Genomic DNA, 19,945 nt, shown 5'->3' on the forward strand with positions numbered 1-19,945 from the left:
TTGCGTGTGAATAATTTTATGCAATATATAATTTCATTATATATTCATAATAAGCAATTTTTCTTTGGATATTACATATAATTTTAATCTTAAAATTTAATTAAATTTAATTTTAATTTTATTTTTTTATCACTATTTTTGTTATTTATCTTTAATTACTTATTTTTATTATACATTTGATTTTTAGAAATTTTAATATTATGAATGACTTTAAAAGTTATCAATATAAAATAATATAATAAAATAATAAAATATATAAATATAATAAAATAATATATAATTATATGTCCTCTAAATTCGAACAACACTGAAAAATCATTTATTTACATATTTATTCATTATGACATATTTTCATTAAGATGAACCTATTCGCCAATGTTGCCAATCCTTTACGCATGCGCCTTTACGTCATCCTGACGTGGCAACGGAGCGACCTCGTTGTAGCTTCGACGTTTACTTCATCCCATTCTACAGTGTTCCGAAATGACGGATGTGCAGTGTCTAAAGAGGCCAGAATGTAAAAAGTGTGTGCAACATGTATTAACATCATTGCACCGCGATATTCTATGAATGAAATTGCATTCTTTCTGTGGAAGCTACGTGCATCGTTCTGTTCGTGATAAACTGCAGCTGACATTCTTTGCTCGTTTTCATGTCACATCTTCGCTGGTTATAAGAGTCCACTCTTTAACTTGAGTAAGGAAACGAATTATGTAGATTCTCAGGCGAATCGAAACGCGTGCTCCGAAATATTTTATAAATGAAAGAGAATATAATTATTTATTTATTTATTATTATTAGTTTATTAATTTTCTGTCAGTACGTGTCTAGAATATGTAATATCAATGATAAAACGTCAATATCAATATCAATAATTAACATGATATAATCCTTTCTGACACATTATGATAAATTATAAATAATATTCTCGATAAGAGTATGTAAAGTATGTAAAAGAAAAAATTTCGATGTCGCCAAATAAGAAATAGGTCGATAGTATATTTGTACTTCCGTTGACGTATATTCCTAAAAACCGGTAGATAAACTTTTATCTGTTTCCTGGTATTGACGATAATATTCATTTAAATAATAAGAGTTTATATTATGAATATTTTCTTACAAGGATGGATAATGTTTACTTTAGAGTATTTGTTCATTAGCCGAAAATAATCCTTTTCTGAATTTTATGTTAATTTTATGAATATACTTTTATTATATGATATCCAATTTAATAATATTTCTTTTTTTATCGCAAGAAATTATTCAACAAAAATTGTTTAATATAATTGGAATTAAATTTTAAACATGTAAATGTACATTGTAATAGATTATCATACAAAATTTTTTATTTATCTATGTTATCATCTATTGGATTGGTTTTATGATTTGGTTTTATCAGATAATAAACTCTTGTATTATTATTGTATATTATCTTGTGTCTAATTGTAAGATATTAATTTATCATAGCTTGATATGAAATTTTAATATGATCTTTTACTAATTTAAAATAATATATTATATCAAAGATCAAGCAAATAATATATTGGTCATATTTGATAATATATATAATTGGAAATCACTGATTATAAATTCTTATCATTAATTATAACAGAAAAAAATCAATGTAATTTTCATTTTTTTCAACATTTTATTTTCAATTAAAGAAAAATTACAAAGAAATAATTATATTATTTTCTTATGCATATAAGAATTGATAACAAATTTGATAACATAACATCTTTATCGCAACATAAAATTTATTCTATATATTTTATAATTGTGATTCCCATAAATGTGATTTTAAACACAATTAAAACGTAATGATTTGTTAGATTATATTACAGCTGATCAAAATGACAAGAATTCGGAAAATTTGCTGCATTGGAGCCGGTTACGTAGGTGGACCCACATGTAGTGTTATTGCGTTGAAATGCCCGGAAATTCAAGTAACCGTCGTCGATAAAAGCAAGGAGAGAATAGCGCAATGGAATTCGCAAAAGTTGCCGATATATGAGCCAGGCTTGGATGAAGTGGTGCAAAAATGTCGTGGAACAAATTTATTTTTTTCCACCGATATCGACACAGCTATTAAGGAAGCCGATTTGATATTCATCTCAGTAAACACACCAACAAAGACCTTTGGCAATGGCAAAGGAAGAGCGGCGGACTTGAAGTACGTGGAGAGTGCTGCAAGAATGATCGCGGAAATCGCCACGGGAAATAAAATTGTTGTTGAAAAGAGTACTGTGCCGGTACGAGCAGCCGAGAGCATCATGAATATCCTGCGCGCCAATCATAAACCAGGCGTTTCTTATCAGGTAAAATTACCGCCTGTTGTTGCAATCGCAATTTAAAAATTAATACTTTTCTTATTTCTTCCTTTATTTCCGTTTTATCATTTTAAAGTAATATATGCGTGCGATTAAAAGTTATATTAATAAGTTATGAGTAATTAAAATATATTTTTAATATCATTTGATGTCCTTTTATATTTAAATATTATATATATATATATATATATATATATATATATATAATAACATTTAAATATAAAAGGACATTAAATAATATTAAAAATATATTTTAATTACTCATTATATATATATATATATATATATATATATAATTAATATTATACAATTTATAAATGTAAAGTGCTGCATATATTAAATAAAAAGCAAATGATCTCCCTCAGGTAACATTCTTTTATAATGCAACTTTAATTTAACTCAATTAAATTAAATGACTATCACATACATATACATGATTTAGTATATTTCATATTCATGGTACCATTTGTGCTCTATAATTATCTTTAATATTTATTAATTACCTCAGTATTGTAACATAATATTGCGTTAAAATTACGCTTTATTGAATTCTTTAAAATGGAAATATTCGATTTCATCTGTATGACATGCAAAGTTTTGATTATATTCTGTGTCTTTGCTATGCCCATTATCATGATTAATTGTTGAATCGTCAGCCACATGATTTTATACCTGTTTATATTATAATTCCAGTCTTTCAAGGTAACATTCTTGTTTCATCCGTGATTGTTTATGACTTTTTTTTGCTGAGGTATTATAATCTTGTCACTATCGCGCGTCTATGTTGATTTATTTTCTGTGTGTTTGTTGAGATCCATCTCTTTAATCATGTTTATATGCAAATATTAATTATTCTTCAGATCCTTTCGAATCCGGAATTTTTAGCTGAAGGAACTGCTATAGAAGATTTGGTAAACGCAGATCGAGTACTGATTGGTGGAGAAGACTCGCCGGAAGGACAAGAAGCCATTGAAGAACTTTGCAAAGTTTACGAACATTGGATTCCAAGAGAAAATATTTTAACAACTAACACATGGAGTTCCGAACTATCGAAGTTGGTGAGTAATTTACTCTATGTTTTAATCATAATAAAGCGCAATGTCATTATAAGTAATTGAATAAGTTTTATTTTTAAATATTTATTTTAGTTCTTTTTTAATTTTTATTTAGTTAAAGTTGTTTTTTAATTTTTATTTAATTTTATTTAATTACTTATAATGATATTGCGCTTTATAAACAATTAGATAAAGAAATCAGATTTTATTGCAACACATTAGCTACAGATACAGATAAATTTAGCAATAGTTTTAATGGCGAATTTGTCATTTTGATATACTTATATATAACTTGATTTTGAGATTTGATTTGCAATGAGGTCTTCAATGAGGTCTGTACCTATTGTTGTGCTTAATGAAAAATCTGCCACTAAATTATAAAAAATTTTCATATAAAAATTGTTATTTTAAACTAAATTTTCAACTACTCATTGAAATGACATGTATTTTACGTATGAAAATTTTAATTATAATAAACATTAACATATTGTAATTTGCAGCATCAAAAGAAAAAATTAATTTATTAAAAATAAATTAAAATGAATTTTAATTTATATTGTGTGTGTATATATATATATATATATATTTGATTATAGTTATACTAAAGTTTGCTAGATACTTTCCAAAAGTATTAACAATTTAATATTATTACAATATTTAATATTATAATATTTAATATTATTATAATTTTTTAAAATTAATTTTTTGAATCATTAGCGCCCGAAGTCTGTTTTACAGTTTATTAATACATTTTTACGTACTATTAATATAAATCATTACAATTGATTAATAAAATTAGATTTGGAATTTTATAATCCTAAAAAATAAAACAATAAATTATAATAAACTGCATTGCAATAAACATATTTGGTTCTTTGATTTGAGGCTGCAAATGCTTTCCTGGCACAACGAATATCCAGCATAAATTCCTTGTCGGCTGTATGCGAAGCCACGGGTGCCGATGTATCTGAGGTCGCTCGAGCAGTCGGACTTGATTCACGGATCGGTTCCAAGTTCCTTCATGCATCGGTCGGTTTCGGTGGTTCCTGCTTTCAAAAAGATATTCTAAACCTGGTGTACATTTGCGAATGTTTGAATTTACCTGAGGTAGCAGCATATTGGCAACAGGTGATTGATATGAACGAATATCAGAAGTCAAGGTTTTCTGCAAAGGTCATAGAATCCCTTTTCAACACCGTGACGGATAAAAGAATTGCCATGCTAGGCTTTGCCTTCAAGAAAAATACAGGAGACACGCGTGAATCACCAGCGATTCATGTCGCTAAGACGTTGCTGGACGAAGGCGCTGTACTGCATATTTACGATCCCAAGGTTAGCTTCTTTTCTTTTTACAATTCTTTCATCAGTTCCAGATGTTATGTATATTCGATTTGATATGCGAATAGATTAAATTGCAAACTATCATAGATCACATTTTTGAATGTTTATTATAATGATTTGTTCATATTAAGTTTTAAATTCTAAAAAATAAAAAATAAAAATGTATTACACACTACATAATTGTATTTTCAAAATTTTAAAATAAAGTTTCAAATTTTTTATGTGTTTAATTTCATAATTAAGTTATAAGTGTAGTTTAAATTTTCATTAAAGTGACATCAATTTGTTTATCAGCAAATTTATTTATTAAACAAATTATTACGTATTAAACAAAATTTTATGTATAGATTATATTTCATTAAAAAAAATAATCCTTAGTATTTTTAATATTAATGCTCCAGAATGCTAAATAATATAATTTTTACATAAAGTAGCATGAAAATTAAAAAGCATTTCATTAGTGAATAATTGCCAATGAATAATTATCAAATGAATAATTGTCAATGAATGCATTACGACTTTCTAATATGTAGGTCGAGGAAACTCAAATCATTCAAGACTTGACTCATCCGAGTGTTACGAGCAATCCCGAAGACGTAAAAAATCGTATCAGTATTTATAAAGATGCTTATAGTGCTACAAAAAATACACATGCGATAGTTTTATGCACTGAATGGGATGAATTTATCGTGAGTATTATCTTTTGATAATTTATAATTATGAAATGGAATTCCTTTGATTGATAAAGTAAAAATATTAGCTTCTTTTTCTGATAAGAATATTTATATTATTAATTTAACCATTCAATCAAAATAATTTGAAATTTATTTATGATGATAATTGATTAATTTTTTTCGCGACATTCGATATTAAGTTAATATAATATTTATATAAAAAAAAGTTAGTCACTATTTTATCTAATGTGCAATTCTTAGGAGCTGAATTACATACAGATTTACGCAGGCATGATGAAACCAGCATATATTTTTGACGGAAGAAAGATTTTAGATCATAATAGATTGCAAAGGATTGGTTTTGTTGTTCAGACTATTGGTAAAAAACTCACAAGATCCGCGATTTCGAGAGCGTGGGGTAGCCAGACGCAAGTTTAAAAGGAAAAAAAATAGACCAATTTATATAAGCAATACTTCCAATTTGATACATAATATTTACAATTACAAGGATCTTGTTGAGCTAATTTAGATATAGGAGATATACGAATGCATTTATATATGTATATAGAACGTAAGACATTGACATAAGAATCTAAATATTTTAATGAATATGTTCATATTTTGATGAACGTATAAATAATTGACTGAACAGCATATTAACATGCGATTACATACAACATTTATGTTAATATGTAAATTTGTATTAATTTCTTGTAATTGACATAGGTTAGAAAAAAGAAGTTACAGAATGAATTAAATTTTTCAAAAATGTATTTTACAACATATGAAAAATATTGAAAAAAAGTTTTATCTTCTATTTATGAATTTTTTTTTTATTTTTCATGAGATTAAGCTTTCTTCATAGGGCTAGATTCGCTTATGTTGCTATGTTATTTTAAATGTTATTTTAAATAAACATGTAACTTTTATCTTAGAACAAATTATTGACATACAAACAAACATACATATTACATTTTTTATCACATACATCAATTATGAGATCGTATTTAGTTGTAAGATTTAATTATGTTTAATCTAAAATCTCATAATTGATTATAATTGTGAGATTAATTATGGTTTAATTATGAGATTGATTATGATTTAATTATGAGATTTGATCGTATTATTAGTATATTATTAGTATGTAATAAAAAACTGAAAATTTTATTGTAACTTTCCAAGTAAAAAAATGATCATTCATAGGTGCTATATATACATATTAATATAAGTCAATTTTCCTTGGCGAAATGGTAGAAGACAGAGATTGTTTATATTATCCGTGAGTATTATAGGTTAATTTTGTCCAATTCTCTCTTCACGTCAATGCAGTTTAATAAAATATTTGGTGTAAAACAAAAATTTTTGTTTGATTTTATTATTTACGAATTTTCATACTAATTTATTTATGCTATCAATTTCAATACAGTTAATCTTTAGAAAAGAGAATACATGTGTATGTATGTGTATGCAATTTATATCACATTTAAAAAATGTGAACTTAACAGATTGATAATTGTAAAATGTTTAAAAACTTTTCCTACGTTTGTCACATTAAATTTGTCAAAAATATTTCGAATAAAATTTAAAAAGAATTTATATTTAAGAAAAATCAGATGATAAAATATTTCTTAATATTATTATTTATTCATAAGCGTTATAATAAGGAATAACAATTTATGTTATTTGAAAAATTAATAAAATTACTTTGTGATTAATAAACGTATCATATTAATAATTAGCGAGTTACTGCTTCTACCAAGTTGTGACATTGTTTAATGATATATTCATACTTATATACACGTTTATATATATATCTGCGAAACGATTTATCGAAGATGTTTCACTTGTGTTATACATGCTCTAAATGATATATTTTAAAATGCCAAAAAATTAACTAAAAATTCAACGAACTGGATTTTATATTGGATAAAAAAGATATTATAATATAAAAGAGAATGAGGAGTGATTTTTTCATACACTGTATCATTAATAAGTTAGATTTTTAATATGGATCTTTATCTCTCTCTGAAGCTTTATTAAACAAGTTTTATTAAACAAGATATTTTCTATACTTTTGCTTTAAGAGTATACATATTTATGAGTATACATATTTTACAGACAAATTTTTTTTTTACATACGTATTATAAGACATGTCAATTATTATTATATAAACAATAATACAATACAAAATAATTTATTTTACTTTGAATACTATTATTATATATTATTAATTGATAAAGACCCAGCAATGTCGTTAATATCATATAACATAAAACTGTTTGCAATAGTAAAAAAGATATATTCTATTATAATTTTCCTATATTTTTAACTGTAATCTGTTATTTTCTCCAAAGAGTTTAAGGATTCAATTGATAATATACTGTTATGTTTTGATAATTTGATTAAATATTTAATATCAGAATGAAGTTCTATTATACTTTTCCTATAATTTTGACGGCAATCTTTTATTTTCAAAAAAGTTTTAATCAAAAGTTATAATTAACAATATTAAGTAATTTATTATTTTTATATGTGCGATCTGTTTAAGGAATACTGCTATATTTTAAAATTTCTGAAAAATTTATTTTAATTAGCAACGTTAATTAATTTTTTCATAATTTTATATATGAGCGCCCGATTGATATATTATGTTTTAGAAGTTTAATCAAAAATTTATTTGGAATAAATGAAAAGGTAATTTTTTAAATTATTAATTTTTAATATAAATATAAATATAAATATAAATTTTTAATTTATTCATTAAGTATTTTATTTTGTTGAATTTAATTTTTTTATTATTCCTTTCTTCTTTCTTTCTCTTTCTCTCTCTATTTCTCTTTCTCTTTTTTTCTCTCTTTTTAACGATTTAATATTGATGTATTTTTTTATAAAAACTAACAATTTCTTAAAGTAAGTTAGTATTTATATAAAATTAAAAAATAAGAAAAGAATTTTCATATTATATCATTCATTTCAAACGATTTTTTCCATACTGTGAAAAACATACTAAGTTAAATTTATTAAAAAATATAAATAGATATTTAATATATATATTTATTTAATATTTTATGTGAAAAAATATGTCGCATGAAAAATAAAATGTTTAATAAAACATTTGCTTTCAAATTATCTCATCTTAAATACATTATTTATATATGAAGTAAATTCGTCAAATATATTAAACGAAAAATTGTCAAGAATATTTAACGCTATGACGTATGAAGAAGCGAGCAGCATTGTCCTTCGCCTTCGTAGCCGGCTTGGTGGGAAGGAGATAGTAAACACAATACATCCGTCCTCTTCTCCCCCGAAGTTCGCCGAGCTTACGCGACGTCTCGCTCGGCGCGTAAGCTCGGCCCCCCTCCACCTCCGGTTACGTGTGCTTGCTTGCGTCGCGATTCTGGCAGTAGCGCCTCGTTCTGGAATCACTGGGCAGTGGCAGTGGTATTAGTCGTTATTCGACGGTCAGCGCGCAAGGTCGTTTTCGCGAGCGAAATACGTGACATTCGCGTTGAGATTGCGCCGAAATTGCGAGGTAAGGTCGACGACGAGGAGGATGACGCACGAGGCGTCGTATCCGCGAGATGGAATCGCGCTGACGCACAATCGCCAGTGATACCTCCACCGGAGAGCGAGATACACGTATTCCTTCTGATTCCTCAGCGTGCTCGTCGGAGGGCAATAGACCGGGCCTGTCGGTAGGAAAATGGCGGCGCATCTTTCGCGACGGAGACGTCGCACCATGGCGACGAGCATCTGAAGAATCGCCATAATACGCGGAATAACCATCCCCGGGATCACCGTTCTCCCCGTTCGTTCACCCGGCATAATTGACATAATTCCGGCGTCCCTCGAGGCCTCTAATCAGACTGACGTTGGTTGCGGGCGATGCGAACAGACGGCCCCGTAAAACGCTAAACCGTGAACGACAGGCTCGGGAAGACGCGAGGTGCGTGTGGCGCGGTTGGAAGCCGCGTTCGATCCCGGAGAGCAAGTGGCTCTTATGCGAGTGAGCGCCGCGCGTCAACGGCACCGACAGTGGCAAGAACCGCGGTGACAAGTGTCACGCCGGCGGGGCGACTCCTCGCCTCATCCCCGGGCGGCGATCGCCGGAGGATGATACCGCGATCGACGCCAGCGGTCGGCGCCGTCCGCGTGTCACGCGCACGACTTGCGATTGTCAGTCGCGACCGGCGTTGATCTGTCGTGATCGGCGACGATCGGCACCGGCGGTGTCGCGGGGACGACGATCCCCCCGCGGATCCGCGACGGCGGACAGCACGGATCATCACGGCGGACCACCGGCTGTGGAAGCTCAGGGAAGATGAGAGGCGTCCGCGACGGCGGCATGGCGAGCCTCCTCGCCCTGGCTCTCCTCTGCCTCTTCTACGCATCGTACTCTGTCAACGGTATGTATACATACAGAAAAAAAAGGATATTCTTATTTTGAAAATATATTTAGTTTTAACATGGAAATGTTGAAATGAGATTATATCGCGTTAATTGAAGAAAAATATAATTGCTTGAATAATTGCTTTACTTGAATGAAGCCATTTTATATAGTTATATATTTTATATACACACACAGAAAAAAGGATATTCTTGTTTTGAAAATATATTTAGTTTTAACATGGAAATCTTGAAATGAGATTATATCGTTATATCGATTATAGCGTTAATTAAAGAAAAATATAATTGCTTGAATAATTGCTTACTTGAATGAAGCCATTTTATATTGTTCAATCGAGAAAAATGTATTCTCATGATTTAAGATTTAATTTTCTTGAATGGAAAAGAAAAAATGTTGGATAACATTTTTAAATCAAAGATTATAATTTTCTTAAAGTAGAATTAAATAATTATATATTTTTGAGGTGACAATTACAATATTAAAATAAGACGACAATATTGTTGAAATTTAAAATTATTAAATTCTTCTAAGAAGATTAGAAATTGTTGCGTATATACGAAACAATGAACGCGTTAATTTAAGTATATAAGTTTTGATTTGACACTTCTTTTTTTTCTGTGCAGAGAAAAATATCATTCTACTGCCAAGAAAAGCGATTATTCAGTTTATTTTTCTCTTTTAAGTAATAGTTTTCTTCAACAAAGAATATATATTCTTGATAATAGTCTTAAAATATACTCGCAAGTCTTAGAAAACTCATTGTCATTTACTCAAAAGAAGAATTTATTTTCTCTTCAAGAATATTGTAAAGTTGTATCAAAGAAAAATCAAACTTATTTTACGTCAACTCTTGTAGTAAGCAAACCAAATTTTTGTTTTAATTTAATATTCTTGACTAAAATACTGCACTTACTAAAATTCAGAATATATTCAATTAAATTTAATGCTTGTGATAAACTTATAATATATTTGGGGATATACAAACTTATGATATACTTAAAATAATATTTATTTGAGTGCAGTATACATTTTTCTCTGTGTAGGCCACATTTTCGCGATACATGCGTTTGGGATGCGATAATATTGGTCCATTTGTACGTAATGAATGGTAGAGTAGTGTGAGTTTAAGATTTGAATATTTTGGATAATAATTATGATTTAGATGGTAATTTATATATTATATATTTAATTATAATATTATTATCTTATGAGATAATATTATTATCTTAGAGAGAAAGTTGTATAAATTATTATAAAATTATATTATTTAATTATTATTTAATAAATTTAATAAATTATTATTTGAAATTAAAATTGTATAAATTATTTATAGAAAATTTTTGTCAACGAAATCTTGTTCCTAAAATTAGATTAAATTAATGAAGATTGAAGCAGCATGCAGTGTCTTTTAAAAATTGATATAATGTATGTAACTCACTCTAACTCTATATTATACTCATTCATTAATTTAGCAGAGCATATATAATGCTTATATTATATATATGGTGCGTTAAAATTCAAAAAATAAAAACAATTCAAAGCTTTAGTTGATTCCAAACAAAACAAATTAATTATTTTTGCAACATAATTGAGCAAAAGTATTACACCTTTTTCTCATCTAAGGGTATAATAGATCCATGTCATGCTTCTTTAAGTAGACATAGGAGGATCTTTATGAAAGAAATATATTTGACATTCTTTCTCGATTAATTACTCAGAGTATTTACAAAATATAATATCGAAAATATATAATATATGTATATGGAAATATAATATATTTGTAAATATTGATTATTAAAGAAGCTTTTTAAACTGGCCGACTGTTGATTTGGTTATTAATTTTAATTTTGAATAATTAATATTTTCAAATTGTAATAATATATTTATTGTAAAGTAAAGCATGTTAAAATTTACATAATCAAACTTGAGCTAAATTGAAAAAATTTATTTCAATTTAAATAAACATCTACAACAGACACACAAAATTTTTATATAATTATAATTATAAATAAAATATTAATATGTATTCAATTATAAAAAATGTGAACATCTCTTTATTTTTAATTATTTAGCTTAAACATTAGATGTGTTGACATTTAAAAAAATTGAACAAACAAAATTTTAATCAGAGATTTTAGGACATTCTAAAATATACATACATATGATAAGTACATACATATGATAATATACATACATATGATAATATACATACATATGATAATATATCTATTCTACAAAAGTATCTTAGGTTTCTCTCTCTTGTTAAACTTTAATATACTCTTAGACCTTCGACTGTCACTTTCACTCAATTCAACGCATGTGTACATTTCAATAATTTGAATATGACTTATTTAACTACAACAAAATTAGATAATTGCGTTCAAAATTATCTTAAAGATAGAAAACCTTCAGTCCTTCGAAGACTTAATATTTAAAAAAATCACATGCAATAATAAAAGGATGCAATATAATTTCGGCGAATCTCTCTTCTTGAATGCACTTTTGTTTGTCCCACGCGATATGCTTTGTGAACGGATCCTTTACTAGAGAGTGTGTGTATTTTTTGCATGCGTGTATGCGTGAAATCTTTCTCTCTCTCTCTCTCTCTGTCTCTCTCTTTCTCTCTCTCTCTCTCTCTTTCTTTCTATATTTTTGTCGAGGTCTGTGTCTGTGTGCGTCCCTATTTCTCTTCCTCTGTTTCTCCGTCCCAGTCTGCGCCCCTCCTCCCTGTTGCCGCTTTCTCCCCTTCAACGGCGCGCACATAACGTTGCGTAAGTAACGCGCCGTCGTGTACAGAAGGGCCGTTTAATCTCGTTGTTGCACGAGGTCCGAAAAGCATGCGGAAGGGTGAACCGGTGCAGTCGGTGCCTTCGATGTCGCGCTCTCAGTTTTCAAGAGCCTCGGATCGCTTCAAGGAGAAACTAGTTGGATCAGCTGCGTCAAAATTTTATTGATAAATCTAAAATATTTCGCGATTCATAAATTTGATTATTAATTTAATTAATTTGTAGATTGAAATAAAAATTTGCCTTGTAGAATTAAAATCTTTATTTTCATGAATTATACCGTGTAATGTGAATTGTAGTCACTAAAAGTTTTTCATAAAAAATTAGTTCTATATTTAAATTATACGATTAATTATAATATTAAATTTATACGATTTTAAGGTTGAATTATAATTTATATTCTAAATTATATTCATATTTATTAATTTTTTTTGACACAGCTGATTCGTTCAGTTCCTCTTTAACCCTTTCTTTTTTAATATATTATCGTAACCATTTTAATCCTTGTGAAATCTATGACGATATATGTATTTTTAATTTTATACTAAAAAATACTAAAAAAAAAGAAATAAAATTTATCGTTAAATTTTATCGTTAATTTATAATTGATAAAATCGTACAAAATGATTAAAAAATGAAATATTGCTTATTCTATAATAAAGAATTCATATTTAACAATAGATATTTTTGTACATTGTTTATTTTTCTTTAAGTGAACTAATCATTGTGGGACAGTGTAATTTGCATAAAATTTTATATTATTTTCTACAGTTTTCATCACATAGATATTTATACAATTATATATAAAAAAATAGACAATTATTTGAATGCGATGGTTATCTTTACAATTTGATCACAAGTTTGATGCTTGTTGCGTAAAATAATCGTTCCATGTTTTACTCCGATTTAAGAGATAGTAAGCGCAATTGGATTTATTGTCTACGCTATTTATTGTTCAGATAATTGTTACTCTTTGTTGTGAATGATCGTGGTAATATTTAATTAAATTTTAATATTTTTTTTAAATATTTTTTTTCACTAAATTGTTATTATACAAGTTAGTATATCTAAAAAGTAAAAATTGTGTTTTGTATAAAATTAATTTTTTATATATAATTATTTCAATATATATTTTAAAAAATGAAAAAAAAAATAAAACTTAATTACTCAAGTAATTTTATATTATACATATCATATATATAACACATTTACGTTGTTTTTAATTTGCAAAAAATCTACGTTTAATTTAATTACTTTATATATATATAATATTAAATATTAAATATATACAAATAAATTAAAAAAGAATTTTTACTCGGTATTGAAAATTTGTTTTGTTATTTAGCCATAAATTGTTGTTTGATATATTTAATCAAGATATTATTTAAATTTATGATAAAGTTCAGAAAAAAAGAATAATGCTTAGTGATTCTTTGATTTCTTGATTTGATTGACTGCATGCCATAGATTACATAAATACAAAATCTTTAACATAAGTACATACATGAGCGAATAAGCCTGATTTTTTTCAGTAACAATATTTTTAAAATACAGACTTAACGATCATATAAACTTGTTTACATCATTTATTTATATCGTAACCATCTGCGTTCTTATCTTCATACTCATGTATAATTAAGATATGAGATCGGGTTATCGCATTTTTTCCCGTGCTTTAATCAATATGTGTCTGTAAAAAAATATTTAATTCGATTTATATCTATTAGCTTGCACAGCATTTCACAAATACACGTATTATTGCTTCTCCGACATAGACAATGTGTTATTTTTATGTTAAAAAGTACAGATTGAATTGCTTTAATAATTTCAAAAAATAGAAGGGAAATATGTCTTATGAAAAATCAAGTTTAATATAGATATTTAATTTAAATCAAGTTTAATATAGATATTTAAATATTAATAAGCTTAAGTTTAATACATATTTAATACGTAATTAATATTAATATTGGAGTATCTTTTATGAGCAATTATTTTAAATTTGTTCAAACATGTTTACATGTTCAAAATTAAAAAAAAAGAAATATCTTAATTTATCGACATTAATATTGATTATATAATGTTACTTATTATTAGAATCAAATTGACTCTCTACTATAATATTACGTAATTATAATCTAGGAGAAAGAACATGACTGAAATAAAACTTGCTTTTCTCTCAATATATTTTTTCATTACATGATTATATTAATGAAAATGTTCTCTTTGATTGAGAAATAATTTTGCGCAAATATTTTGCACAAACAACTAGTGGACTGTATATAAATAGCATAAAAGGATACTTGATATTTGTCTTATATTGTTACAGCAAGGAAAAACCCTCATTCGGAAACACTCGATTAAACAATATTGTTGGCGTAATAAAAGGAGCTTATTTTCTCTCTTTATGTCTCTTTATCTCTCTCTCTCCCTCTCTCTCTCTCTCTTTATCTTTCTCTTTCTCTTTCTCTTTCTCACATGCATATATGTACATGCACACTTGCCCTCTCCTTATTTTATTTGTTCTCCAGTATCTTCGTTATATCCTTTCCTCTTACGATGAGACCGATGGCTTCGCTCTGATGGATTCGATGCCTGGTAATTGTCGTGCATGCAAATCGGGCTCTCGAATCCTCATTGAAAAAGCAGTACACGCTCCGACGTTCCTGCAACTGATAGACGAACACGACTACTTCTTCGTCCGTCAGTGTATTATTATTCCGTGGATTCTTACGGGCCATTAGCGTTTGCAGGCTGTTTGATAAAACGATTGTAGATCCAACGAAAAGACTGACTGTATGCTACCGCTGCAAGCAACAATATTAACGAGATTCTATACTTACGTATATTTACGTCTATATAACAAGCATTGTGCTATGTGCATGTAAATGCAAATATTAGCTACACTGTAAAAAAAGTATATAAAATTACACATATAATCGGTACAACAATTACGCTATTTATGTAACAATTACGCTATTTATAACGGAAATATATAAATTCATGTACTTTTACAAAAATTAGTTTTTTTTACTCTTTATTGTGTAAATATTCGTTTATATTTAATGAAAAATTACAAGGTTAAAAGTGTAATTTTTGGATTTTATGTAAATGTACAATTTTTTGTAACATTTATATAAAATTTAAAAATTACACTTAATAAACGAATATTTACACAATAAAGAGTAAAATAACTAATTTTTAATTTATTTGTAAAAGTACATGAATTTATATATTTTCGTTATAAATAGCGTAATTGTTACACTAATTATGTATGTAATTTTAAATTAAATTTAATATGTAAAATTGTATAAATACATATACAAAATGTATTATTACATAAACATTTCTAGAAATCTACTTCTAACATGTAAATTTATTAGTACAAGATGCTTACTTACCATTTAAGATAATAATTTTATCTATGAATAAATTTACTAATGTATGTAAATATACACCCTTAATATGGTCTCAATATTACCCACTATAATAGTTGTAAATTTACACAAAAATTTTTTATACAACATATCAACATACGACATATCAATGTTCTTAAAAGAACGATTACGTAAGAAGAATAGAAAGTAACGAGAGTAAAATTTGTAAGTTATTTATTTTTAATATTGTGCTATTACAAATAATGTATTAATTCTTCTTGTCATATATATATATATTTTTTTTTTTTTTCTTTCCATGTTACACTTGTAATATTTGTAACATTTCTTAATAAAATTTTATTAAAAATTACAAATGCTGGTTATCTTAGAATCATCTGCTAGTAACAGATTTTTGAGATCATATGGAGACGATTTTTCCTCAGGGAAAATATCAAGGGAAATTATTGTTTTATCAGTTTCCAATTTTTATCATCTTATATATCTTTGTAACTAAATTAAAATTCCATTAAAATATACTCAATCTGAAATTATAACTGAAGAATATAGTTTTGATAATCTTTTAACTTTTTTCTTTTTATAAAATTTAGTTTGCAGAAGCTTTTAGCTCTTTTTTTGAATCGCTATAACTCGAAAATTATTGATATTTCAAAATTTTCTGAAGAAGAATTATCTCTCTGATCTCAATCTGCCATAACAAGAAGTGCAGTGATCCTGAGACTTCCTGTATATACTTTCTGTGTAACATATAATATTTTATCTGATTAACTTCTGATTAATTCGGTTTATCTGATTACCTTGAGATTTTTAATAAATGATTATTTCTCGTGATTTCCAAATTCTATCAAAATTAATATAGTATCATTATCCTATTAATTACATTATCCTTCAAATAGTTTCTAAAATACAAAAATGAAATAACTATTTTGCAATTAATTATTTAATTTATAAGAGAAAAAAATTACAAAATTATTATTTTAATGGATTTTTAGGTTGATAAGTTGATATCGCGATATATTTAGAAAAATATAAAACGGAGTATTAATTGCTTATCGAACACTATATCAGCGCCAAAGATATGATAAATATCATTATGTTATGCGTGTGTATTTGTGTTGTATGCGTATATGCGACACATTGCCGTGCTCTTTAAAGCATCATATATCTCTGTCGTAAGTTTTCGGTTGTAATCTACGATCAGCTTGGCATTTATATAAACCAAATGCAATACGTAGATAACATTTAACGCGCGTGTCGTCTTACTGTCCAATAAAATGTCGAAGTCATAATATTTTTTCCTCTCGAGATACCGAGATAGGTCGAATGACGCGATTCCAATCGATATAGGGTATCGTGCGCGCGCGCGGAGAAAAATATCCATCTGTCTTTATCTCTTAGCCAATGAGACATCATAATAAAAATATATAGTCACATATCTAAAAAAAAGTAACCAGCACGACGAATTATTTCTGATATAATTTATATGTGATTCATTCTTGATGCATGAAACATTCAATGTGACATTAAATTTAATTGAATTTTGAATTTCTTGGAAAGAAACCGCTAACAATTAGTGTACAGAGTATATCATAAAAATTTTATGTTTTCATGTATATTAATATTTGGAGCCTTTGAAAGAAAATTTGATGAGACAGTTATAGATTTATATTTTTATTTAGTATCAAAATGAACAAGCTTTTTTGATACATATGAAGCAGCGCATTATTTCGTGAAGACTTTTTATTTAATATCATTTAATTTTATATGGTTTACATTTCAGCACAAATATGATTTCTGTATGCATTTATATAAAATATTATTTGTGCGTGTTAGAATAAATTTTATTATGCTGTTGGAGTGGAATTCCAAGTAATTCCGTAGTATTAAATCTAGGAATTATATTGAATACAAAAAAAGAGTATAATACGGATCGCATGTTAATATCATGTATTTTTTTTTTCGTTCGATGTTATACGTCAGAAGTGTTCGTCAACTGAACATACTTTGATTTGTTTTTTTATATCTAATAATTATTCAACATTTATATGTAATATAAAATTCGATAAAATACGCATTTAAGATTACATATTCAGTAAAAATATAGTTTTACACGTTTTTATATGTATTTGGCAAATATGAAATCGTAGCTAATGGTCATGATATTGATCGTTGAATTGTAAATTAGAGCTGGAAAGAAATAGTGCAATGATGCCATTACTATCATAAATTAATCATGAATTATTAATCTATGGACTACTTTTAATTAATTTATTTTTTTTTACTATGACGCATTTCGTGGCTATTCGCTTGATCATTAAAATCATTAAAAATTAAAATGTATATTGTATGTACAATAATTATGCATCAATAATATTGACGTAAAGATAATATATTTTTTATTGGAGTTGAATTTTTTTATATCAATTTATAATTTATATGCTTATTAGCATATACACATTTTTTATATACGATATTAAATATAATTTTTTTTATATATTTGAATAGTTTTTATTGAATAGTTTTCATTTGCACGTATTACTTACAAAATAATGTTATTTACAACAGTAAAAAATCGTAGACAGAATAATGACTGCATTGATGAAGTAATGATTTTATTTAATACATTTTAAACCTGTTATTAACATTTCTAAATGATTATTATTAAAACAAGTATGATCGAATTTTACTCATAATTATGTAATAATTTTCGAATTAAAATTAATAATTTATACTTTCTATTTAATGTACAAATTTAATGTACGAATTATGAGCAAAATAATATTTAACATAAGTTTCAGCTCTTTGCTGAATACAAAAAAGTAAATTTTTATAAAAACTATAAAAGTTTTGTTATTTAATTAAATCAAAATTCAAATAATTTCTTTATATAACTAATAGTACATATTTTTGTAAGAATTTTTTATGATATTTGGTACAATTATTATATTTTTTATGATATTTGGCACAATTATTATAACTAATACTGTAAACCTGTACTTTATTTTATGCAACATTTATAGTGTGACTGTGTACTATATATGTAAATAAGAACTCTAATTACGAAAATTGCAGCAAATTATACATAATAATTATACATAATAATTATACATAATATTTTTTTAGAAAAGTTCCAAGATTCTAGTTAAAGAAAAGTAGTCAGGCAACGAGGCCGTTCAACCATTTTGTGGGCGTATTTTAATGACTTAAATTAAACTCATTCTATCAAATTCGCAATTGGAAACTTTAATGAGGCTCTTGAGTCAGAGTCTCCTCAATCTGTTACATTTAATCAATAGTTAAGTCAATCAAATAAAGTTAATATATAATTTTTTTTGACGTTGCAAAGTTATTGACTGTATAATGTTTATAAGAAAAACATATTTGTTTTTAGTTTCTATAAAAACATATTTGTTTTTAGCATTTATAAAAAAGTGTGTTAATTTTTATACAATAAATTTATATTCATTTATATTTATATGCGTGGCCTACATATTTATATAGATTTAAATTAAAGATGGATCTTTTAATTAGGTTTTTTTTTAATTTTCAATTATTTTGGCAATTATTTTACAATAATATTTACATACAGAAATATATGTACACATAAATATCAATACGTTTCATGAACTTATAATTTCACATGACGATTGTAAGAATATTATTCTTGGTGTATTCAAATTGTTATCAAATGTGAGCTAGAATTATTATATTTAGAATTTCTTGTTCAAATAACAAAAAAAGTAATAGATTAAGACATTGCAGAACTTCGATGCTTATAATTTTTGCTATTTAGAATTTTACATTTGGTTTGACAAAAGTATCATATATCTAAGTGTATTAAATTCCAAGATTTTCATGTGCTTATAATTTTTTTATATGCTATTCATTTTTTTTAACAGTAAAGTTCATAAAGAGAGAGCCTGTTTATTATAACATCAGAATTTCCCGTATTTCA

At 26.7% G+C, this 19,945-nt stretch overlaps 2 protein-coding genes across 6 annotated transcripts in view; both read left to right on the forward strand.

Annotated features, from left to right (window-relative positions):
• Positions 1-421: 421 nt before the first annotated feature.
• Positions 422-6,162, forward strand: LOC105256067 (UDP-glucose 6-dehydrogenase). Of its 2 annotated transcripts, none has more exons than XM_011265710.3 (6): positions 422-696; positions 1,833-2,318; positions 3,191-3,388; positions 4,271-4,717; positions 5,260-5,415; positions 5,662-6,162. In XM_011265710.3, exons 2-6 carry the CDS (start codon positions 1,854-1,856, stop codon positions 5,836-5,838), a joined length of 1,443 nt encoding a protein of 480 aa, XP_011264012.1. In that variant the 5' UTR covers positions 422-696; positions 1,833-1,853; the 3' UTR covers positions 5,839-6,162. The 2 variants fall into 2 exon arrangements, with proteins under 2 accessions (XP_011264012.1, XP_011264013.1); XM_011265711.3 differs by having other exon boundaries at positions 422-524.
• A 2,685-nt stretch (positions 6,163-8,847) lies between these two features.
• LOC105256068 (TGF-beta receptor type-1) overlaps positions 8,848-19,945 on the forward strand; it is a 35,648-nt gene continuing 24,550 nt past the window's right edge. For all 4 annotated transcript variants that reach the window (XM_011265714.3, XM_011265715.3, XM_011265712.3 and 1 more), the window contains exon 1: positions 8,848-9,810. In XM_011265714.3, the coding sequence (XP_011264016.1) occupies positions 9,726-9,810 (85 nt within the window). In that variant the 5' untranslated portion in view covers positions 8,848-9,725. The remainder of the gene's footprint in view (positions 9,811-19,945) is intronic.

Source organism: Camponotus floridanus, unplaced genomic scaffold (assembly GCF_003227725.1).
Source record: "Camponotus floridanus strain SB8 unplaced genomic scaffold, Cflo_v7.5 scaffold17, whole genome shotgun sequence".
In the NCBI taxonomy this organism is placed as follows: domain Eukaryota; kingdom Metazoa; phylum Arthropoda; class Insecta; order Hymenoptera; family Formicidae; genus Camponotus; species Camponotus floridanus.

Coding starts and splice junctions, on each gene's coding strand:
- LOC105256067 (XM_011265710.3), top strand. CDS start 1,854: ATGACAAGAATTCGGAAAATTTGCTGCATTGGAGCCGGTTACGTAGGT. Junction 3,389..4,270: donor GTTCCGAACTATCGAAGTTG/GTGAGTAATTTA, acceptor CTTTGATTTGAG/GCTGCAAATGCTTTCCTGGC. Junction 5,416..5,661: donor CTGAATGGGATGAATTTATC/GTGAGTATTATC, acceptor TGCAATTCTTAG/GAGCTGAATTACATACAGAT.